Source organism: Pelophylax lessonae, assembly GCF_965119305.1.
Source record: "Pelophylax lessonae genome assembly, chromosome: 2".
NCBI classification, from domain to species: Eukaryota; Metazoa; Chordata; class Amphibia; order Anura; family Ranidae; genus Pelophylax; species Pelophylax lessonae.
Window position 1 is genome coordinate 635512583 of NC_138769.1, and position 26407 is coordinate 635538989.

At 41.4% G+C, this 26407-nt stretch overlaps 1 protein-coding gene across 1 annotated transcript in view; it reads left to right on the forward strand.

Moving 5' to 3' along the window:
• The first annotated feature begins 9194 nt into the window (after nucleotides 1-9194).
• TEX26 (testis expressed 26) overlaps nucleotides 9195-26407 on the forward strand; it is a 90906-nt gene continuing 73693 nt past the window's right edge. The window contains exons 1-2 of the mRNA XM_082244869.1: nucleotides 9195-9270; nucleotides 16624-16825. Coding sequence (XP_082100995.1) covers nucleotides 9256-9270; nucleotides 16624-16825 — 217 coding nt within the window. The 5' untranslated portion in view covers nucleotides 9195-9255. The remainder of the gene's footprint in view (nucleotides 9271-16623; nucleotides 16826-26407) is intronic.

The following is a 26407-nucleotide window of genomic DNA, read 5'->3' on the forward strand; positions in this document are numbered from 1 at the left end:
ACACAGCTAGTCACCGGCAGTAGTAAACAGTCACTGACAGTGACTGTTTACTATGTGATCGGCTGTGAATCCATTCACAGCCGATCACAAAATGTAAACACAGAGCAGTAACTGACTGTTACTAGCTCTTCTCCCCTCACACAGCTTCCAGTGTGAGGAGAGCAGAGCTAGAAACAGTGAGTTACTGCTCTGTGTACCTGTGAATGTAAAATCACAAAAATAAACTTGTCCCCACACAGTCCTCAGCCCCCCCCAATTGCACCTGTCACCCAACAGTCACCTCATCACTGCCCAGAAATTGACACCTATAACGTTCACATGTGAGCGTAGCGATCGCGGGCAGAATCACAGCGATTCTGCCCGCGATCCGGAAATCATTGCAAATTGCGGGACGCCTGTGCGTTGCAATAGCATCCCAAACGCTGTGCCATGTTGCCGCGATTTCCGCCTGCCGAATCGGGGTAACATCGCGCAAACAATGCATGACGCCCAAAAAAGGTACAAGAGTTTCTTTGGGGCGTCATGCGTTGTTTGCGTGATGTTACCGCGATTCAGCAGGCGAAAATCGCGGCAACATCGCACAGCGTTTGGGGTGCTATTGCAAATCACGGGCAACACACAGGCGCCCCGCGATTTGCAATGATTTCCGGATCGTACCACCGTGCACCATCACCCGTCACCTGTCACCCATTGGTGACCATCGCCCGTCACCTGTCACCCCATCAATCACCGTCACCTGTCACCCCATCAGTCATCGTCACCTGTCACCCCATCAGTCATCGTCACCTGTCACCCCATCAGTGATCATCACTTGTCACCCCATCAGTCATCGTCACCTGTCACCCCATCAATCATCGTCACTTGTCACCCCATCAGTGATCGTCATCTGTCACCCCATCAATCATCGTCACTTGTCACCCTATCAGTGATCGTCATCTGTCACCCCATCAGTGATCGTCATCTCTCACCCCATCAATCATCGTCACCTGTCACCCCATCAGTGATCGTCATCTGTCACCCCATCAGTCATTGTCACCTGTCACCCTATCAGTCATCGTCACCTGTCAACCCATCAGTCATTGTCATCTGTCAACCCATCAGTAATCGTCATCTGTCAACCCATCAGTGACTGTCACCTGCCACCTATCAGTCACCTGCCACCCATCAGTGATCATCCGCAGTCAACCGTCACCCGTCGCACAGCCCATCACAGCCAGCATGTCAAAAAGGATGTACAGCAGCGACGAGGCCCTTCAGGTCCTCTCCATGACTGATGAGAGCACCGGGGAGCTCTCATCAGTATCCAAATCCAATTCCGATCCCCGATTCGGAATTTGAAATCGCTAATAGTAGCGGATCGGAGATGGACTCGGACTATTCCTGTATACTTTCCTTTATAGAATGTATTTTGGGGTGCAATTTTTGCCATATACATGCAACCACTTACTGACCGCCTAACGACTATATACGTCGGTCATTAAAAGCTAAATACTGGGGTTATGGCAGCAGATAGCCCCCATAACCCCGGTATTTTTTTAAACAGCGGGCGGTTGGCTTTCAGATAAGGGTGGTCCCAGTGGTGGTTACCCTTATGGTGCAGGGGAAGAGGTGCCACCCCCTCCCGCCGCGTCCCAGACGTTTTCCCAGCTTACCAGACCCGCCGGCAGCGGGGAAAACTATCGGGTCCCGGATCCTCAGAGACAGGAAGTCGAGTGAGGGCAAGATGGCCCTCACTCGACTCTATGGTCTTGGAGGATCGGAGCTACGTCAAAAGTCGTTGCCTAGCAACCGGTTTAAAGGGCCACTTTTTTTTTTTTTTCAACAATTTTTTCTTTTTTAGTGTAGTTGTGAGGTGTGAGGTCTTTTTGACCCCAGATCTCACAATAAAGAGGACCTGTCATGCCTATTTCTATTACAAGGGATGTTTACATTCCTTGTAATAGGAATAAAAATGATGAAAACATTTTTTTTTTTTAAAACTGTGTAAAATAAAAAAATAATAAATAAAATAAATAGAAAAAAAAATGAAAGCGCCCTGTCCCCGTTAGCTCGCGCGCAGAAGCGAATGCATACACAAGTCCCGCCCACATATGTAAACGGTGTTCAAACCACACATGTGAGGTATCGCCGCGATCGTTAGAGCGAGAGCAATAATTTGAGCCATAGACCTCCTCTGTAACTCTAAGCTAGTAACCTGTAGACATTTTTAAAATGTTGCCTATGGGGATTTTTAAGTACCAATGTTTGGCGCCATTGCGTGAGCGTGCGCAATTTTGAAGCATGACATGTTGGGTATCTAATTACTCGGCGTAACATTATCTTTCACATTATAGAAAAAAATTGGGCTAAATTTACTGTTTTTTTATATTTTAATTAAAAAAAGTGAATATTTTTCAAAAAAATTGCATTTGGAAGACTGCTGCGCAAATATGGTGTGATAAAAAATATTGCAACGATCTCCATTTTATTCTCTAGGGTCTCTGCTAAAAAAAATATATAATTTTTGGGGGTTCTAAGTAGTTTTCTAGCAAAAAAAATGATTTTAGCTTGTAAACACCAAGTGTCAAAAATAGGCCCAGTCTTAAAAGTGGATAAATGGACAACTTTGTGTAAAGTGCTACTTGGATGTTAGACCTCTGTATGTGGCCAGGCTGTGTAAAAGTGTTACACATGTGGTATCGCCATACTCAGGAGGAATAGCAGAATGTATTTTGGGGTGCAATTTTTGATATGTACATGCTATGTGTTGGAAATATTTAATAAATGGACAACTTTGTGTAAAAAAAAATGCATTTTCATTTTCTTTCCACAGTTTCCAAAAACTTGTGGAAAAAAATGACACGTTCAAAAGACTCATTATGCCTCAAAAATTATACGTTGGGGTGTTTGCTTTCCAAAATGGGGTGATTTTATGGCGGTTTCCATTGTCCTGGTGCTCCAGGGCCTTCAAAAGTGCGATAGGTTGTCAGGAAATTATATGTGTAATTTATGCTCCTAGAATGCTGGACGGTGCTACTTGGATGTTAGGCCTCTGTATGTGGCCAGGCTGTGAAAAAGTCTCACACATGTGGTATCGCCATACTCAAGAGGAGTAGTAGAATGTGTTTTGGGGTGTAGTTCCAAGTATACATATGCTGTGTGAGAGAAATAACCTGTTAATACGTCAATTTGTAAAAAAAAAAAAAAAAAATCTTCAATTTGCAAAGAATTATGGGAAAAAATTACAACTTCAAAAAACTCACCATGCCCCTTATTAAATACCTTGGAATGTCTACTTTCCAAAAAGGGGTCATTTGGGGGGTATTTGTACTTTCCTGACTTTTTAGTGTCTCAAGAAATGAGATAGGCCTTCAGTACATCAGGTGTGATCAAGTGTAATCAATTTTCAATGAATAGCACCATAGCTTGTGGACTCTAGAACTTTCACAAAGACCAAATAATACACTTATTTTGGGTTATTTTTACCAAAGATAAGTAGCAGTATAAATTTTGGCCAAAATTTGTGAAGAAAAATGACTAATTTGCTAAATTTTATGACAGAAACAAAGAAAAATTTCTTTTTTTCACAATATTTTCAGTCTTTTTTTATTTATAGCACAAAAAATAAAAAAAACCCAGTAGTGATTAAATACCATCAAAAGAAAGCTCTATTTGTGTGAAGAAAAGGACACAATTTTTTTATGGGTACAGTGTTACATGACTGAGTAATTAACAAGCAAAAAATTGGGGGAGCAAACCCTGAACATGTATATCTAAAGCCGGTGCAGCTATGAACCAAGCGACATGTATATTAAAAAAGAATAGCGCACACATGCAAAAGAAATGACTATCAAATATGGAGACAATCCATATATAAAAATGGGGATTTAGTCCCACTATATGGCCATATCGTGCTCAAGCCCACCACTACGTCAAAGTACCCCATTATCAGTGGGTCCTACACTATCCATAAAAAAGGGGTGAATCCAGCCTCTCTAACCCTTGGAGACAAGTGTGTGCTATTCTTTTTTAATATACATGTCACTTGGTCCATAGCTGCACCGGCTTTAGATACACATGTTCAGGGTTTGCTCCCCCAATTTTTTGCTTGTTTATTATGACTGAGTAATTGTCATTCAAAGTGTGAGAGCGCTGAAAGCTGAAAATCGGTCTGGGCAGGAAGGGGGTTAAAGTGCACTGTAGGCAAGTGGTTAAAGTTGAATTCCAACTTCCTTTTCAACTAGAACTGAAAGGGATGATCAATCCCGGCATGAATCATACCTCTGTACCATGCTGATCCCCTGATATTCTGGTTTTAGTTGTGGCTTTGTATCATGTGACACTCTGTATATTCTGCTGATAAACTTTGTCCCTTCAACAGCCACCTCCTGCAGCACCTAGAGTCTATAACACTCCCCTTTGTAGTATTTGAGACTGTGCAAATCATGTAATTCCTTTACAGTTCTGATGATGGGAATATAGAATAGAAATAGAAAATAAAGGAATGGAATAGAAAATAATATAATAAAATAGAAAAGAATAGAATATAATAGAAAATAATAGAATATAATTGAGTAAAACAGAACTGAATACAAAGTAAAAGAAAAGAAAAAAATAGAATAGAAAATAAAGGGACAGAATAGAAAAACAGAACAAAATAGGACAGAAAATAAAATAACAGAATAAAATAGAAAAGAAAGGAATAGAATAGAATAAAAAATAGAATAGAATGAAATAGAATGAATATAACCATCTTCTAAAATTCAAATTTCAAATAGAATAAATTCAAATTTGAACACCATAGAAAAGAATAGAATAGAAAAAAAAAGAATAAAATAGAAAGAATATAACCTTCTTTCGAAATTCGAATTTCAAAAAGAATAAATTCAAATTTGAATAGAATAGAGAAGAGAATTAAGAAAAGAAAATAAGAAAATAAAAGAATAGAATAAAAAAAATAGGGTAGAATGGAATAAAACCATTTCCCACAATTCAAATAGAATAAATTCAAAAAGAATATACTAGAATTGAAAATAAAAGAATAGAATTAACTAGAATAGAAAAGAATAGAATAGGATAGAAAAAGACAATAGAATAGAATAGAATAGAAAGAATATCACCTTCTTCGGAGATTTGAGTTACGAATATAATGAATTCAAATTCGCATAGAATAGAAATGAATATAACAGAAATAAAGAATAGAATGAAAGAGAATAGAATAGAATAGAAAAAAAGACTATAATACAGTAAAAAGAAAGAATATAACCTTCTTCCAAAAGTTTGGATGTGGAATAGAATATAGACAAATTAAAATAGAAAAGAATAGAATAGAATTAAAATAAACAATAGAATAGAATACAATAATAATAACGATTTTCCAAAATTTGAATAGAATAGACAAGAAAAGATTAGAATAGAATAGAAAAAAGAATAGAATTGACAAGAATAGAATAGGATAGAAAAAAACAGTAGAATAGAAAGAATATAACCATCTTGAGAAATTCGAATGTTAAATAAAATGAATTTGGATAGAATAGAATAGAATAGCAAATAAAATAATAGAATAGAATAAACAATAGAACATAAAAGCATGGAATAGAATAGAATAAAATAGAATAGAATAAAATAGAAGTAATATAACTTCGAATAGAATAAATTTGAATTTTAATAAAATAGAAAAGAATAAAATATAATAGAAAAGAAAAGACTAGAAAATAAAAGAATAGAATAGAACAATAGAATAGAATGGAATAGATAGAACATAATCATCTGCCAAAATTTGAATTTAGAATAGAATGAATTAAATTTTTGACATGAATTCGATTTGAATTCAAATGGAATGCAAATTAAAATTGATTTGAATTCAAACAAAATGAATTCTGAAAACGAATTAAACAAATAAACTAATTTAACTAAACAAATTTATGTAAATAACGAATCAAAACTATACGAAACACAATTTTTCATTCTGCACGTCTAACAACCGCACTCTGGTATCTATCCTTTAGCCCACTGTTACAAGTGACTCAGAGGCGTAACTAGAACCTTCAGGGCCCTGATGCAAGAAAGCATGAAGGGCCCCCCAGACCCCTGGCCGGGGCCCTTACCTTCAAGCCCAGGGCTCTTCCCACTAATCCTGGGGCTCTTTACACTCATTGCATGGCCTTTTATTACGGTCCCGCAGCAGGATTCTTTCACAGGTTCTGCAGTGGGCCCCCTTCCTGCAATCTTGGGGCCTCCCCAGAGTGGTGCAATGCCAGGGTCCGGTCGCAAGTGTGACCTTTGCGATCCTGGAAGTTCACCCACTGGTTTGCTACCGGGCCCCCTGGAGCATGGGGCCCGGTAGCGATTGCAACCCCTGCAACCCCTGTAGTTACGCCCCTGAAGTGACTCCCATAGCCCATCCTGAAACTACAGAGGCTCAAAGGATGATGGAACATGTAGTATAAGGACTGGAAAAGGAGGGAAACAGGAAGTCAGAGAACTTTGAAATTTATCTAGAAGGAGGAATGACATCAAACACAGAAACCTGCTGTATCCAGCTAAAGGAGGTAAGTTACACAAAAACTGACATTTGGGTTATGATTCATTTACATTCATGTAGCGCTCGCCCCCCGCAGGAGCCGCTTAAGTAAAGGGATCCCACACTCTGCCTTTCAACCCCAAGAACAAGCTCCGCCCCACTGGCACACCTGGTAATTTGCGAGTGTATATCTTTAAATGACACACTGACACAATATGAATGAGTTTTAACTTTACTCGGAAGAAAAACTTGCAAAAATATATTAGTCAACTGTACCCTAGATAAACCACCAGAGAAACAGGTTTTATTAACGCCAAATGATACACAGTCTCAAGGAGTATGCATGTGAATCTCTCAGAAACTATATATTATTACTGTGAAGCACTCTGGCTAAAGGGGAACCACGGGCCAGCCTATAATTACTGTATCCTAATGAGAGATGAGATATCCTAGATACCAGTAATGTGTCCCCTTTAAGAGCAACAATATAGCAGTGTCCTACTTGCAAGGCCTTGCTAAGATCTTCACCGGCAGTTGGAGCTCATTGAATGAACAGTTCCCAATATGACTCTGTGTATAGCAAGCAATGCAAATAGTTGATTATAATCCTGAAAGATCTGGTGGCTGATTCAACTGCAAAATGTCTGTGTTCAGTGTAACAAGAACTGTAATAAATGCAGTCTGAACTCTGAGCAGGTGCCCTCTCACCAAATCATTCCTGATGTCTTTCAATGAGGGTCCTGGAAGAACAGGCGATGGCAATCCTCCACGCTCTGTGGCCTCAGGATGGCTGCACTCTGCTGTCTCAGTGTGTCCCACTGACCTCACACGATCAGTGATGTTTAGCCATGAAATCCCCCCCCCCCCCCTCCCCTGTAGAAAATTAATTTCACCCTTATTCCTATGCGAAACAGGTCAAATGCATTACAAGGGATGTGTATCTATAATATTCCCCCATAATCCCCATGAAGAAAAATAATTATATACATATTTTTTTATCAGAAATTGGTTAACCACTTCAGCCCTGGATTTAACTGACAATTGCGAGGTCGTGCGACGTTGTACCCAAATAAAATTGATGTCCTTTTTTCCCCACAAATAGAGCTTTTTTTTGGTGGTATTTGATCACATCTGCAATTTTTATTTTTTGCACTATAAACAAAAAAAGACCGACAATTTAAAAAAAAACAAAAAAAAAAACAATATTTTTTAATTTCTGCCATAAAACATCCAATAAAAAAAATTAAAAAATCTGATTTTTTCAATTTAGGCCAATATGTATTCTGCTATATATTTTTATTTAAAAAAAAAATCCCAAAAAGCATATATTGATTGATTTGTGCAAAAGTTATAGTGTCTACAAACTATGGGATAGAAATTTGGACTTTTTATTTTTTTTTATTGTTTTTATTAGTAATGGTGGCGACCAGCAATTTTTAGCGGGACTGCGATATTTCGGCGGACAAATCTGACACTAAGTGACAATTTTTGGGAACCAGTGACATTAATACAGTGATTAGTGCTAAAAAAAATGCACTGGCACTGTATAAATGACACTGGCAGGGAAGGGGGTTAACATCAGGGGTGATCAAAGGATTAAGTGTGCTCCTAGAGAGTGCTTTCTAACTGTGTGGGGGATGGACTGACTGATTAGTAGGAACACAATAGCTCTCTCTTGCGGTCTGACAGAGCGATGGTCTGCCTTGTTTACATAGGCAGGCCGCCGTTCTGTCATTCCTCTGAACAATCTCTGGTGGTCGGTGGCCAACGTGGCGCCTGACCCGCTGATTGGATCCTGCTGTGAGCGCGGCTCTGGTGGCACTTGTGCCCCCTAGAGCAGATTAAATCAATCCCGTACAGGTACGTGATTTTGCACTTAAGGGCCACTGCAGTAAATGTATGTGGGGCGGTCCTTAAGTGGTTAAATATGCTCCTTGGAATGTGTAGCCATTATATTCCACCCATAATCCCCATGTAGAAAAATAATTACTATTTATGTACAGCTGCATTTATATAAACCAGCAAGTGAACAGTTAAACATTAGCAACAGCTTCTTGCAACATAGTATCCAGCACTACAGGAAAGAATAAGATATTTTGAGTCTTACCATAAATGTGTGTAAAAAGAAGACTGACATCTAGTGGCAGTGCTGAGCATTGCAGACAATAATCCAATCATCTCCCATCATTCCGAAATGCAGTTTAGTATTTCCCCCACCAATGTTTATACAACTTTTATTATGGGGGGGAGGGGTGTTACCCCTAAGCCTGCAGTTTATTGAGTGATATCATTTAATGATCGATACAAGTTGTTTAGCTGGGGGAGGGGTGGTGGTGGGTGATGTGGACCCCCCCTCCCATGGTTTGTGGTTCCGCCTGTGAAGGAAGAAAACAAAGTATGTATAAGATGTATCATGTAATAAGAGGAGCAGTGCGGAGTGTGACCTGTGGTGACCTCATAGAATGCAATCAGCCGTATCTCAGCACCGCTCCACACTTTCCATCACACGGCCCCTCCCCCTCCCCCTCCCTCCCTCCCTCCATCCATCTCCGTACAATGCTCATCACACACTGCAGTCTCTCCGTACAGATCGTATTACTCCTCCTCTCTGTACATGGAGGCCCCGCCCCACAGCACGTGTTGTCTGTTTCCTGGCAACCGGAGCGTCAGCGCTGGAAGTTCTGGAGTAGTGTCACCGACAGGAGCCGGAGCGGAGCTGAGAGAGCAGAGAGCCTGGGATCCTTCCATCCAACATGATCAGCACACAGGTGGGAGCTCCCAGTATGAGCACCCTAAACTCCTAGTATGAGCACCCTATACTCCCAGTACGAGCACCCTAAACTCCTAGTATGAGCACCCTATACTCCCAGTACGAGCACCCTATACTCCCAGTATGAGCACCCTATACTCCCAGTATGAGCACCCTATACTCCCAGTATGAGCACCCTATACTCCCAGTATGAGCACCCTATACTCCCAGTATGAGCACCCTATACTCCCAGTATGAGCAGCACCCTATACTCCCAGTATGAGCACCCTATACTCCCAGTATGAGCACCCTAAACTCCTAGTATGAGCACCCTATACTCCCAGTACGAGCACCCTATACTCCCAGTATGAGCACCCTAAACTCCTAGTATGAGCACCCTATACTCCCAGTATGAGCACCCTATGCTCCCAGTATGAGCACCCTATACTCCCAGTATGAGCACCCTAAACTCCTAGTATGAGCACCCTATACTCCCAGTATGAGCACCCTATACTCCCAGTATGAGCACCCTATACTCCCAGTATGAGCACCCTATACTCCCAGTATGAGCACCCTATACTCCCAGTATGAGCACCCTAAACTCCCAGTATGAGCACCCTATACTCCCAGTATGAGCACCCTATACTCCCAGTATGAGCACCCTATACTCCCAGTATGAGCACCCTAAACTCCCAGTATGAGCACCCTATATTCCCAGTATGAGCACCCTATACTCCCAGTATGAGCACCCTATATTCCCAGTATGAGCACCCTATACTCCCAGTATGAGCACCCTATATTCCCAGTATGAGCACCCTATACTCCCAGTATGAGCACCCTATTCTCCCAGTATGAGCACCCTATTCTCCCAGTATGAACACCCTAAACTCCCAGTATGAACACCCTATACTCCCAGTATGAGCAACCTAAACTCCCAGTATGAGCACCCTATATTCCCAGTATGAGCAACCTAAACTCCCAGTATGAGCACCCTATACTCCCAGTATGAGCACCCTATATTCCCAGTATGAGCAACCTATACTCCTAGTATGAGCAACCTATACTCCCAGTATGAGCAACCTAAACTCCCAGTATGAGCACCCTATATTCCCAGTATGAGCACCCTATACTCCCAGTATGAGCACCCTATTCTCCCAGTATGAGCACCCTATTCTCCCAGTATGAGCACCCTAAACTCCCAGTATGAGCAACCTATACTCCCAGTATGAGCAACCTAAACTCCCAGTATGAGCAACCTAAACTCCCAGTATGAGCACCCTATACTCCCAGTATGAGCACCCTATACTCCCAGTATGAGCACCCTATACTCCCAGTATGAGCACCCTATATTCCCAGTATGAGCACCCTATACTCCCAGTATGAGCACCCTATACTCCCAGTATGAGCACCCTATACTCCCAGTATGAGCACCCTATACTCCCAGTATGAGCACCCTAAACTCCCAGTATGAGCACCCTATATTCCCAGTATGAGCACCCTAAACTCCCAGTATGAGCACCCTATATTCCTAGTATGAGCACCCTATACTCCCAGTATGAGCACCCTAAACTCCTAGTATGAGCACCCTATACTCCCAGTATGAGCACCCTAAACTCCCAGTATGAGCACCCTATATTCCCAGTATGAGCACCCTAAACTCCTAGTATGAGCACCCTATACTCCCAGTATGAGCACCCTATACTCCCAGTATGAGCACCCTATACTCCCAGTATGAGCACCCTATACTCCCAGTATGAGCACCCTAAACTCCCAGTATGAGCACCCTATATTCCCAGTATGAGCACCCTATACTCCCAGTATGAGCACCCTATACTCCCAGTATGAGCACCCTAAACTCCCAGTATGAGCACCCTATATTCCCAGCATGAGCACCCTATACTCCCAGTATGAGCACCCTATATTCCCAGTATGAGCACCCTATACTCCCAGTATGAGCACCCTATATTCCCAGTATGAGCACCCTATACTCCCAGTATGAGCACCCTATTCTCCCAGTATGAGCACCCTATTCTCCCAGTATGAACACCCTAAACTCCCAGTATGAACACCCTATACTCCCAGTATGAGCAACCTAAACTCCCAGTATGAGCACCCTATATTCCCAGTATGAGCAACCTAAACTCCCAGTATGAGCACCCTATACTCCCAGTATGAGCACCCTATATTCCCAGTATGAGCAACCTATACTCCCAGTATGAGCAACCTATACTCCCAGTATGAGCAACCTAAACTCCCAGTATGAGCACCCTATATTCCCAGTATGAGCACCCTATACTCCCAGTATGAGCACCCTATTCTCCCAGTATGAGCACCCTATTCTCCCAGTATGAGCACCCTAAACTCCCAGTATGAGCAACCTATACTCCCAGTATGAGCAACCTAAACTCCCAGTATGAGCAACCTAAACTCCCAGTATGAGCACCCTATACTCCCAGTATGAGCACCCTATACTCCCAGTATGAGCACCCTATACTCCCAGTATGAGCACCCTATACTCCCAGTATGAGCACCCTATATTCCCAGTATGAGCACCCTATACTCCCAGTATGAGCACCCTATACTCCCAGTATGAGCACCCTATACTCCCTGTATGAGCACCCTAAACTCCCAGTATGAGCACCCTATATTCCCAGTATGAGCACCCTAAACTCCCAGTATGAGCACCCTATATTCCCAGTATGAGCACCCTATACTCCCAGTATGAGCACCCTATATTCCCAGTATGAGCACCCTATATTCCCAGTATGAGCACCCTAAACTCCCAGTATGAGCACCCTAAACTCCCAGTATGAGCACCCTATACTCCCAGTATGAGCACCCTATACTCCCAGTATGAGCACCCTATACTCCCAGTATGAGCACCCTATACTCCCAGTATGAGCACCCTAAACTCCCAGTATGAGCACCCTATATTCCCAGTATGAGCACCCTATACTCCCAGTATGAGCACCCTATACTCCCAGTATGAGCACCCTATACTCCCAGTATGAGCACCCTAAACTCCCAGTATGAGCACCCTATATTCCCAGTATGAGCACCCTATACTCCCAGTATGAGCACCCTATATTCCCAGTATGAGCACCCTATACTCCCAGTATGAGCACCATATTCTCCCAGTATGAGCACCCTAAACTCCCAGTATGAACACCCTAAACTCCCAGTATGAGCAACGGGGTGGGCAACCACATGGCAGATGAGGTTTAATGTAGAAAAATGTAAAGTAATGCACTTGGGTGCCAGAAACCAGAAAGCAAGCTATTCACTAGGGGGTGAACCTCTGGGTGAGTCTAGGATGGAAAAGGACTTGGGGGTACTGGTAGACAACAGGCTTGGCAGTGGCATGCAATGCCAAGCCGCCGCAAGCAAAGCCAACAGAATACTGGGATGTATAAAAAGGGGGATTCACTCCAGAAATAAAGAGATTATTCTCCCGCTCTACAAGACTCTGGTCCGGCCACATCTGGAGTATGCTGTCCAGTTCTGGGCACCGGTCCGCAGGAAGGATGTGCTGGAACTGGAGAAAGTCCAGAGGAGGGCAACAAAAATAATTAGGGGAATGGAGGACATCGGCTATGAGGAAAGACTACAAGCACTGAACCTATTCTCTCTGGAGAAGAGACGATTGAGGGGGGATATGATATCAATGTACAAATACTGTACTGGCGACCCTAGCATAAGGAACAAACTATTCAGAGAAAGGGAATACAATAAGACACGTGGCCACTCACTAAAACTTGAGGAAAGGCTGTTTAACCTTAAAGTGCGTAAGGGGTTCTTCACTGTAAGAGCGGTAAGGATGTGGAATTCTCTTCCACAAGCAGTCGTATCAGCGGGGAGCATAGATAGTTTCAAAAAACTATTGGATGGACACCTTAAAGACCACAACATACAGGGGTACACAATGTACGGTTAAAAGCAAACACACACGCATCATGGGTTGAACTGGATGGACTTGTGTCTTTTTTCAACCTCACTAACTATGTAACTATGTAACTATACTCCCAGTATGAGCAACCTAAACTCCCAGTATGAGCACCCTATATTCCCAGTATGAGCAACCTAAACTCCCAGTATGAGCACCCTATACTCCCAGTATGAGCACCCTATATTCCCAGTATGAGCACCCTATACTCCCAGTATGAGCAACCTATACTCCCAGTATGAGCAACCTAAACTCCCAGTATGAGCACCCTATACTCCCAGTATGAGCACCCTATATTCCCAGTATGAGCACCCTATACTCCCAGTATGAGCACCCTATTCTCCCAGTATGAGCACCCTAAACTCCCAGTATGAGCAACCTATACTCCCAGTATGAGCAACCTAAACTCCCAGTATGAGCACCCTAAACTCCCAGTATGAGCACCCTATATTCCCAGTATGAGCACCCTAAACTCCTAGTATGAGCACCCTATACTCCCAGTATGAGCACCCTATACTCCCAGTATGAGCACCCTATACTCCCAGTATGAGCACCCTATACTCCCAGTATGAGCACCCTAAACTCCCAGTATGAGCACCCTATATTCCCAGTATGAGCACCCTATACTCCCAGTATGAGCACCCTATACTCCCAGTATGAGCACCCTAAACTCCCAGTATGAGCACCCTATATTCCCAGTATGAGCACCCTATACTCCCAGTATGAGCACCCTATATTCCCAGTATGAGCACCCTATACTGCCAGTATGAGCAACCTATATTCCCAGTATGAGCAACCTATACACCGATCTCCCAGTATCAGCATCCTATAAACCAATCTCCCAGTATCGTCGCCCTATACTCCCAGTATGAACAACCTATACTCCCAGTATCAGCATCCTATACACCAATCTCCCAGTATAAGCATCCTATAAACCAATCTCCCAGTATCATCGCCTATACTCCCAGCATTGTCACCCTATACTCCCAGCATTGTCACCCTATACTACCAGCATTGTCACGAAATACTCCCAGCATTGTCACGCAATACTCCCAGTATCAGCTCCCCTATACTCCCAGTATCAGCTCCTCTATACTCCCAGTACCAGCATCTTTTACACTGATCTCCAAGTATCAGCACCTTATACTCCCACTCTCCCAGTATCAGCACCCTATACACTGATCTCCCAGTATCTGCACCCTATTCTCCCAGTATCAGCACTCTATACACTGATTTCCCAATATCTGCACCCTATTCTCCCAGTATCAGCACTCTATACACTGATTTCCCAGTATCTGCAACCTATTCTCCCAGTATCAGCACTCTATACACTGATTTCCCAGTATCTGCACCATATTCTCCCAGTATCAGCACTCTATACACCATCTCCCAGTATCTGCACCCTATATCCCAGTATCTGCACCCTATACTCCCAGTATCAGCACCCTATACACTGATCTCCCAATATCAGCACCCTATAAACAGATCTCCCAATATCAGCACCCTATACACTGATCTCCCAGTTTTGGGATGCCTGCTTTTTTCACATGAACTTTAATGACATCCCAGTCTTAGTCCATAGGGTTTAGTATTCAGTTGGCCCACCCTTTGCAGCTATAACAGCTTCAACTCTTCTGGGAAGGCTGTCCACAAGGTTTAGGAGTGTGTCCATGGGAATGTTCAACCATTCTTCCAGAAGCGCATTTGTGAGGTCAGGCACTGATGGACGAGAAGGCCTGGCTCGCAGTCTCCGCTCCAATTCATCCCAAAGGTGTTCTATCAGGTTGAGGTCAGGACTGTGTGCAGGGCAGTCAAGTTCCTTCACCCCAAACTCACTCATCTATGTCTTTATGGACCTTGCTTTTTTACACTGGTGTGCAGTCATGTTGGAAAAGAAAGAGGCCACCCCCAAACTGTTCCAGCAAAGTTAGGAGCATGAAATTGTTCAAAATGTCTTGGTATGCTGAAGCTTTAAGAGTTCCCTTCACTGGAACTAAGCCTAAGCCCAACCCTGGAAAAAGAACCCCACACCATAATCCCCCCCTCCACCAAATGATTTGGACCAGTGCAGAAAGCAGAGTCCATAAAGACATGGTTAAGCGAGTTTGGGGTGGAGGAACTTGACTGACCTGCACAGAGTCCTAACCTCAACCGATAGATCACCTTTGGGATGAATTAGAGTGGAGACTGTGAGCCAGGCATTCTCGCCCAAGATCAGTGCCTGACCTCACAAATGCGCTTCTGGAAGAAAGGTCAAACATTTCCATAGACACACTCTTAACTCCCTTAGCGGTATCCCCGAGCGTGACTCGGGGTAGATTTTTCATGCTAGGATCGGTAACCCCGAGTCACGCTCGGGGGAGATGTGCAGAGCATGCAGCGGTGTTCATCATCTTCTCCTGGTGATCCAGCGATGATCTCCCATTGCTGGGATCGCCGCCGAGATCCCGCCACTCGTCCGTCGCTCTGATGACTTCCTGGTTCCATTCCCTGAAGCAGCAATGGTGCATGGGAGCGGAACTGGGAGGGAAATTCAAATGTTGCACCAACACAAACACATAAAAAGGAGGTGATACAATGTAATCTGAAATTATATATAATTAATTTATATTATTTATATATATATATATATATATATATATATATATAAATAATATATATAATATACATTTATGATATATCATTTCAGATTACATTGTATCACCTCCTTTATATATATATATATATATATATATTATATATTATATAATAAAATTATATTATTGATTAGATTATAATTCATGCGTTTGTGTTTCAAATTTATCACATTTGGGATGTCTACTAGAGTCTTGTTTTGGTCAGGTTTAAGTCAGTAATTACTAAGAATTGTAGGCCTATAATACATAACGCCAAATTTCCATGCAAAAAATTGTACCGCTTTTGGTACATAATTCCTGACATAATCATACCGCCAGGGAGGTTAAACCTTGTGGACAGCCTTCCCAGAAGAGTTGAAGCTGTTATAGCCAACTCAATATTGAACCCTTTGGTCTTTGACTGGGATGCCATTAAAGTTCATGTGTGTGTAAAGGCAGGCGTCCCAATACTTTAAGTAATATAGTTGACCTGATGTGATTTCGGAGCAAAGTAACAAAGCTCCTGTAATCCTCCACCTGGATGTATGAGCCTTAACACAGAAGTAGCTCCCACCGCCATTCTATGGGGGCTAACATCATCACTCTTGGCATAACGGCACCAGTAAACACTTATCCTTGGCTCTTCTACCTACAACAGACTGGGCATTTGACAGTCAGTCAACAGAGAATATTTATACAGTACTGGAAACATACAATGAGTGTAGATGACGGGGTTACTAAAGTTGGCAGTAGTGCAAAGCATTGGTCTCATATATGCCATCTCATCTGTTTCATCTCATATTTTTATCTGCAGCTTAATAGTGATATCCTAAAGCCACAGTTTGTGGAACAGCTGAACTATCTGAGAGATAAAAGCAAGTCATTGGATGAAAAAGGAAAATGTGACCGCTTGACGGCATGCCTGCTTATATCCTCCAAGCTAGGTAGCAGTATGAAGCCATCCAGACCTCCAGACAAGACTCCACAGAGACCAAAGACTGCTATGGCTGCTCTAGGTAAGATGCAAGTCTGTCATGTTCTAGGAACATGATCCTTCTGCTAACACTGATGGTATGTTTTCTAATGTTTGAAGGATTGTCATTTGTAGTCCAAAAGTTTTCCTTCCCTGAGTATAAAAATTATCATTTTATTTGACAGAGGAGATAATGGACTAAATGCGGATCTCAGTTTTCTAAAGCCCCGTACACACGAGAAGAAATTCGGCCGGGAAATTTCGTCCGAAAACCGATCTGCCGATTTTCGGCTTGTTAGTATGATGCTTCCAACAACCGACTCCGACTTTTCGGCCGAAAAAATCCTGGTGTGCAGACTATATAATTTTTGTCGTCCGTCAACACACGTCCGATTTCCGTCTCATTAGTACAGATTTCGATGGGTAAAAATCTTATGAGCAAGACTAGGCATGCTCAGAGATGAAAGAACACATAGAAAGCAATCCAACACATGACATCACTTCTGAAGTAGAATTCTGTCGTATGGGAAAATTCGTGTGCAGTCTAGAGCACATTCCAACCAATGGACATGCACTCTGGACAAAAGACGGATGACTGGTCGGCGGAAATTCGTTGCGTGTGTACGAGGCTTTAATCACTATCCAAATGGGATAGATGGTAGATTTTCTTGCATCCAAGGATTGTAGGAAAGAAAATCGCTTGATTCCCTGATCAACATCACATGAACTATCTGACATGCTGTTGTACCAAAGTAGATTGATCAATCAATTTGGGTAAAATCAGCCTGCCCTTACATGGTTCGTATCTTGGCCGGTTACTGATGAACCGACCGAGATTCGAACTGTCTAAAGCCAGCATTACTGCCAACTGGCAGTTCTACAGCCCACTCCTTTCCTTATTCTAACAACTACCCCAGGTTAATTACCATTTCTTCACGATTGTGTTTTTCAATGATTGTCCATTGGCTTAAATTACCATTCATTTATGTGTTTTCTCAGAGATTGTTCTACTTAACCACTTCAGCCCCGGAAAGGATTTGACCCCTTAATGGCCAGGCCATTTTTTGTGATTCGGCACTGCTTTACTTTAACGGAAAATTGCGCTGTGTCTTTTTTTTCCCCACAAATAGAGCTTTCTTTTGATGGTATTTGATCACCTCTGCGGTTTTTAGATTTTGCGCTATAAACAAAAAAAGAGCGTAAATTTTGAAAAAAACGCCATATTTTTTACTTTCTACTTTCAATAAAAAATGTTTAAAAATTTAATTTTTTTGTCAGTTTAGGCCAATTTGTATTCTGCTACATAACAAAATCCCAAAAAGCGTATTTTAATTAGTTTGCGCAAAAGTTATAGCGTTTACAAACTACGGGATAGATTTTTGGACTTTTTATTTATTTATTTATTTTTATTAGTAATGGCGGCGACTTTGAAATTTGGGCGGACAGATCAGACCCCTAACTGACATTTTTGACACTTTTTGGGGACCAGTGACACTAATACAGTAATCAGTGCTAACTAATATGCACTGTTACTGTATAAATGACACTGGCAGGGAAGGGGTTAATACTGGGGGTGATCAAAGGGGTTAAACGTATGCTTACTGACTGTGTGTGTGTGTGTGTGTGTGTGTGTGTGTGTGTGTGTGTGGGGGGGGGGTTCTGTGACAGGCACAGACAGATTGCAGTTTCAGCTTAGCTGAAGCTGCTGATCTCTCCCTGCCTGTCTGAGAGAAGATCCGCCTGCTTTGTTTACATAAGCAGGCGGGTCTTCTCTCCTTTTCCCGTACGGTCGCGGGAGGAAGGTGGCAATCGCCGCCTCTCCTCCTGCGGCCCGCCTCAGGAGTGTAGCTCCAGTGGTGCGCGCCGCCAAAACCACATGCACTCCAGTCATGTAGTACTACGTGACTGGAGGCAGCCGAGCCACCCTACCGCAGTAAAAAGCCGGGGGGCGGTCGGCAAGTGGTTAACATTGGCCTAAACTTTGTGTATTAGTACTGCTTGGACTGAAAAGGGAACATCCCAAAAACTTCTCCTGAAAATTTGGATGTCAGTGCAAATAAATGTAGCGCTACCCCCAAAGGGTCTGCTGAAGATCAGACAGGTTCTTTCCCAAACTGTGCAGAGGCAGCCATTCACTCTGGACAATTATTTAGTCTAGGGGTTGTCTTTTGGAAGTTTATTTGCTAATAGAAACTTTGGAGGGGATTTGGGGTCATGCAGGATACCCCAAAATGGAACAGATCGATAGCAGAGGACACTTCTTGCTTGGTAGCACTAGTATAGGTAGACTGGAACAGTCCACAGTTCACAGCTGGGGACCATGAGGTAGTATGGGCACAAATAGAAGTAGACTGGAAAAGTTTACAGTTTACAGCTGGAACCATGAAACAGTAGGAGCACAAATAAAGGCTTTACTCTCTGGATCCTGGTACATAGACGCAGCCTCTTGCAAAGTGGTTCAGTGTTCAGTCCATAGGGCCCCAGGGGGCTGGCAGCCCCTCTCCTCTCAGCTCACAGATCCATCCCCACAGGGGGAAAATACCCAAATCCTCAGGGCTCCAGACTATTTAACAGCAACCTAGCGCTATCTGGGCTCACCTCCCCAGGGATTGGCTAGGCCCTGCTGAATATTCAGACAGAACATTTAAATCCTCCCACCCTAAGCTCTAGGAACTTCTTCTAAAGGCAGTGGGATGTAATAAAACTCTTAACCTGTGAAGCTCTGAGCAGACCAAACCAAACAATCACTGCTCCTGTGATTACAGCAGAAGCCAAAAACTACATTTGCCTAGCAGCCTAACTAGGAGAGTGCTACATAAAAAGTACAAACAGTCTCAAATGTTTTTGTTGCAAGTGCACAAATATGGCTACAACCACCCCTCTAACATGTTGGGAAGTCTCTGTGTGAAGGGCTGATTAATCCCGTTTTATATTGAGGGATGAAAGGCTTAAAATGCTTTATGGTCACCCCATCAGAAAAGAAGAAAAAGTGGCAAGTTCTGGCACTGTTTTATTAGTTTCTTTTAATACAAGATGGGTTGTTATCACTTGTAGTGTCAGCTGGCTGCCACTTTGACTTTATTGAGTATTTTTATTTTTTATGTGGGGTGTGCAAGTGATTTTATGTTATTTTGTCACTTGCCACCAATAAGGATAAGCAGATATCTTCTTGTCATTTTCTAGAAACATCTGCTTGGCTTAGGGAAGCTGTAGATAAGCATGTACTTGTTAAAGAATTAAACCAAAAGAAAGAATGCATGACTAAATTCATACATAAGTCCAAAACTACTTTCATGATTCACAAGACAGCCAACACATTTCGGGGCAAAACACGGCCCCCCTTCCTCAGGGCTCAGTAACGTTTGCAGATGTTTAAATGGACTCCGATATCAGAAAAATATTAAACCCACTGCTTGCAGAGGAATCTGATGTGGCAAAATGATGCCAGTGAGACAGCTAACCATCCCCTTGAACCTTCCAGAGAATGACAGGCAAAGGGGAGGATGACCTATTTACACTCTTTGTTGCTTCTTGCCCAGACACATCACTAATTCTGGATTGATGCATTGCACAAGTGGAGAAAAATCTGGTTGTTAAGGGCCAGCATTTTAGAATTAATGGGCATTCTTATAATTAGGGATGCACCGATCGGATATCGGCCCCGATACTGACGAAATAGCTGGATCGGGGATTGGTAAAATTTAGCAGACCCACGGGCTGATCCGGGGCGTCGCTACTCTCCAGGCTTCTGACCCTCCCTCAATCACTTCAATGGGAGAAAAAAAAGCTTTTACTCATCTAATTCTACAGTTGCAGGCATTCTTCTTCTGTTTATAGGGGGGGGGGGGTCATCTTTCTTTCGGTATCCACGTCACTGGCTGTGTGATGTGGACATTTCCTAGGTATCTGCCGATCCCGATACCGATCCGGAAGTATTATTTTGTTATAAGATTTCAAAACAGTACTTCCGGATCGGAATCGGGATCTGCAATTTCACAGAGCAAAAGATCGGGACCAGGACCAAAAAAGTCAGATCGGTGCATCCCTACTTATAATGGGTCATGGCCTGGCTCTACCCCTTCTGCCTTTTGAGGCTCTTTATTGGCCCGTAAATATGATGGATAGCCTCACTAGAAAACAAAGAGATGTAGGAAACATGCATGATGGATCAGGGTCCAGTGAAATGAAAACATATACATACATGTACCAGGGCATTCTCATTCTATGGGAAATTATAAACCTGTGCAAAGTATGTGATTAGTAAGCACTTATAATATAAAAGGGGGGGGGGGTGAGGGAAAATGGCGCTGCCCATAGAGAATATATAAAGAAGGCCGGCTGGGCAGTGTTTGAATGTAAGGTGCTACATAAATGGAGTAACTGTGTCAGTAAACTTGAATGAAATAAGGTGATAAAACGTGGCAGTATCACTATGAACTGGTAAACAGTTGATGACAAATATAAATAGGTACCAGATAAATAAAGACCTCTGAAGACGTCTAAGCCAATGACGAAACGCGTTAGATGGAACGCACGTTGTGACGTCATACGGGCCTGAGTGGAACGCATACCGGGACTTCCACTCTCCACTCGTTTGCCCAGCGTGTATGACAGTCCTGTTTTGTTTGTTTTTTCACGGATTTACTGTTTTGAAGGATTTCTTTCACTGGACTGTGTTTATTTTGAACTTGGAAGTGTTTTTACCACCTGCTTTTTATCACCTCACCGGGACTGTTATTAAGGTTTATTTGGAGTGTACGGGGTGTGTGCAATATATATATATAAAAACATTCTTTAAAACAATACTGCACTATCCGGCTCTTATTTTCTTGCCTACACCCGCGGTTGGAGGTGATTTGCAGGGGGATTTTTATCCCAAGGAAGCGCACTGTGGCTGGAGGATACACATCTACAGTTGGAGCCTATTCGTAGTGGAGTGATACTACAGAGGGGCACCTTCCATCCCTAGGGAGAGTCTATCAGAACCTAGGAAAGGGTTCCTTTCAAGCACGATTGGCCCTAGTGCCGTAAGGTACATAGGACCCACACCGTCTGGTGAGTTGGCAATTTCTACATTTCTACAGCGAAAGGATTATTTAAGGAAAAAGGAAGAAGCACTTTGGCACTTTATTCTTGAATTAATTTTTTGGACTGTTCACTTATTAATTTTTCACGGTTTATTATATTTATCACCAATCACCTTTGAGGGTTGAATTATATATATATAATATTTTTTTAGAAGGATATTTGTTGTATTTATTTATATGATATGCACAGTGATTTATTGAATTATTTATATGTATGTTTACACATGAGTTAAATAATATTATAACTTCCTTTCACCTGGTTTACATTGAGCAAGCGCTATACGTTATCACATTTTGTGATCACATTTTTGCACACCAGATAAATAACGTAATAAAAAGTGACTAGTACAGATAAAGTACAATGGTCTAGGCCAGACCAATATGTGTGCCAAGAAATAATGGTGACTGAGTGTTAGAGATTGCACAACCCAACAATAAATGTACACAATAAGTGGCAAAGGGCAGTGTGACCAAGAAATGAACTAATGAATAAATAAATGTATCCTACATGCACTCCAAAAACTGAATGTAGGTGGCTAAAAGTGACACTATATATAGTGAACGGTAGTGTCTAACATATATAGATAAGGAGTACAGTGAGACCAATCAAAATAAATATAAATATTACATAAATATGATTTGTACACATCCAAACATGGATAGTAGTGACTTGGTGAAAAAAAAAAATATATATTATATGGTGAATAGTGGAGTAATTTACACAATAGAGAGTCCTTGTATTCATGCACATCCGGTGAGGGGATCAATACTCGTGCTGTATCTCCAAGGATATACTTGGGAGTGATGTGAAGATCGAGTGATGGTGATCCCACTAGTAAATGATGCACTCACCAGACAAACCCACCCCACACAGGGGTATTGGGCTAGGGTATAATCAAGGAATCCCGTCAATCACAGATAATACTCCTGGGTTCACAGATCCTGGGTGGGGGGTCCACGATAACAGGCTACTCCTCAATTCAAGCTATCCTCAGGTAATGGGGTATGACTCGCATGGAATAAACAAGGGGGGGACCAATAGTGTAATACTGTAGGTATAAAAGTTTATTTAAAATGCATATACAGGATACTCACAATTGCATAGATCAAACAGAGCGTGGTAAGTGGTTGCGCTCCAAGGCCCAGAACCGGAAGTGACGTGACGGCGCCATGTTTGAGGATAGCTGGAATTGAGGAGTAGCCCGTTATCATGGACCCCCCACCCAGGATCTGTGAACCCAGGAGTATTATCTGTGATCCAGGATTTACATAGAGGATTCCTTGATTATACCCTGGCCCAATACCCCTGTGTGGGGTGGGTCTGTCTGGTGAGTGCATTATTTACTAGTGGGATCACGAGCACTCGATCTCCACATCACTTCCAAGTATATCCTTGGAGATACAGCACGAGTATTGATCCCCTCACCGGATGTGCATGAATACAAGGACTCTCTATTGTGTGAATTACTCCACTATTCACCATATAATATATCTTTTTTTTCGCTCAGTCACTACTATCCATGTTTGGACGTGTACGAATCATATTTATGTAATATTTATATTTATTTTGATTGGTCTCACTGTACTCATTATCTATATATGTTAGACACTACCGTTCACTATATATAGTGTCACTTTTAGCCACCTACATTCAGTTTTTGGAGTGCATGTAGGATACATTTATTTATTCATTAGTTCATTTCTTGGTCACACTGCCCTTTGCCACTTATTGTGTACATTTATTGTTGGGTTGTGCAATCTGTAACACTCAGTCACCATTATTTCTTGGCACACATATGGGTCTGGCCTAGACCATTGTACTTTATCTGTACTCACTCTACTCATCATGTATACTGTATATGTTAGACACTACCGTTCACTATATATAGTGTCACTTTTAGTATATAGTGTCACTTTCACCTACATTCAGTTTTTGGAGTGCATGTATGATACATGTATGATATGATGCATGTATGATACATTTATTTATTAGTTCATTTCTTGGTCACACTGCCCTTTGCCACTTATTGTGTATTTTTATTGTTGGTTTGTGCAATCTCTAATACTCAGTCATCATTATTTCTTGGCACACATATGGGTCTGGCCTAGACCATTGCACTTTATCTGCACTAGTCACTTTTTATTACGTTATTTATCTGGTACCTATTTATCTTTGTCATCAACTGTTTATCAGTTCTTAAGCTGGATACACACTATCCAACTTTTGTGGTTAGATTTCCTTAAGATTTACCTTTTCTATGTAGTGCAAAGGCCTGCCAGATTGCATACAAATTGAAAGTGTTTAGGTATGACCTCATATTATATGGTTTTGGTAAGTCTAAAGGAAAAAGTCTTCAGAAAATCTTATAGTGTGTATGGCCCATTAGTGATACGGCTACGTTTTATCACCTTATTTCATTCAAGTTTACTGACACAGTTTCTCCATTTATGTAGCAGCTTCTATTCATACACCGCCCAGTCGGCCTCCTTTATATTTTTTCTATAGGCAGCCCCATCCCCCCCCCCTTTCTTACTTTTGATATAGCCCTTGGGTTATATTTGAGGGAGGCTGCAGCCGTTCCTTGTACCTTAGCGTAGAACCCACCTTGTTTATCTAAGCACTTATAATATGCCTGCCCTTTTATCTGCATAGATGCCTCCATCCATATAGCAGAACAAAACAGGTTTCTAAAATATGTCAACTGTAACCACAGAACATACCTGATAAAAAAAAACATATTTTAAGGACTGTGAAAAGCAAAAGCCCTGATCCCAAGGAGCATTCTTTTCTCTTTAAGTAAAATAAAAGAAAAGTGCTAAGTGCTCAAATCCACTGCTGCCAACTTAAAAAGAAATTAAGTGTCATAAAACAAATCATAAACATGTTTGAATCCAAGGAGACACTGTGATGATAACCATACACTTAAAAATATTTTAAATTAAAATATAATGAAATAAAAAAATATATAAAAAAACACAAATATATATATATATATATAATATTGCACCCAGTGTCAAAGCAAGTGTCTGCCAAATAAAGTGATCCAAAATAAATGAAAAAAAATCAAAGTCCAAAAAATATCCAAATTAAGCCAAAGTCTAAAAAAATCTTTTAGATTATTGTCCACCATTGGATCCAAGTAATCTCTTACCCAGTGATATCTCACAAGTGGTGATATGAGAGTTCATTTGGTGAAAGACGATTTTTTCAGACTTTGGTTTAATTTGGATATTTTTTGGACTTCTTTGATATTTTTTTTATATCTTTTCATTTATTTTGGATCACTTTATTTGGCACTTGGCATACACTTGTTTTTGCCCTTGGTGTATATATAACTTTATGTAATTCACTATATTTTATGATGAAATATTTTTTTGTGTATGGTTATCATCACAAAACCTCCTCAGATTGGAACGTTTTTTGAAATTTGTTTAATGCATTAGTCCTTGTATTCAAGGACTGTGTTTATTTAGGTTAGTATCAGTTTGGGCAGTTGGGTTCTGTACTTGTCAAATTCACTCACTAATATGAATAGTCTGTTTCCAAGCAACCACATTAAATAAACTAAAACTGCGGGAGACTGTGTATTCTGGGATACAATTCGCAGAACAAGTAATGGGTTTCTAGAAAATGTTCTCTGCGTCTTTTATATCTGGAGTACTGAAGTACTTCAGGTAATTCCTGGAACAATCAGACATTTTACAGTTCAGTGTGAAATGGTCTACAAACTTCAGGACTAATCGTTAAGCACTTATGGATGAAAGTGGTTTTCACATTTCAAATATGTGTCTATTGATTTAACAATAATAACTTGTCATTGCACAGGATACTCAAGTGCTGATAATATTTTTTTTATGGGGAAAAAGGGGCTTCCATTTGTTGGTATTATCGTACAAGAATTATTTTATTTTCTATTTATTCTAAAGGGTAAAAGTGTTACAAAAAGAAAATCAAATCAAACGATAATAGTTTCTCATACTCAAGCACATCACAGAATAACCAGAAATTAACCACTTGCCTACCGGGCCAATTCTGACATTTCTCTCATATATCTAAAAATCTGTGTTTTTGTGCTAGAAAATGACTTGGAACCCCCAAATATATATATATATATATATATATATATATATATATATATATATGTTTATTTTTTTTAGCAGAGGTCATTGCAATTTTTTGTCACAGTTTTTTTTTTTTGCGCAGAGATTTTCCAAATGCAATTTTTTTGAGAAACGGATACACTTTAATGAGTTAAAGAAAAACAATATATAACCCGTTTTTTTTAGAAAATATGAAAGATAATGTTCACACCACATAAATAGGTACCCAAATGTCATGCTTTAAGATTGCGCATGCTCGAGGGATGGCGCCAAATTATTATTTAAAAATCCCCATAGGCGAGGCTTTAAAAAGTTATACAAGTTGCAAGTTTTGAGTTACAAAGGGGGACTAGTACTAGAATTGTTGCTATCGCTTTGATGTTCGTGGGGATACCTCACATGTGTGGTTTGAACACCATTTACATATGTGGGTGTGA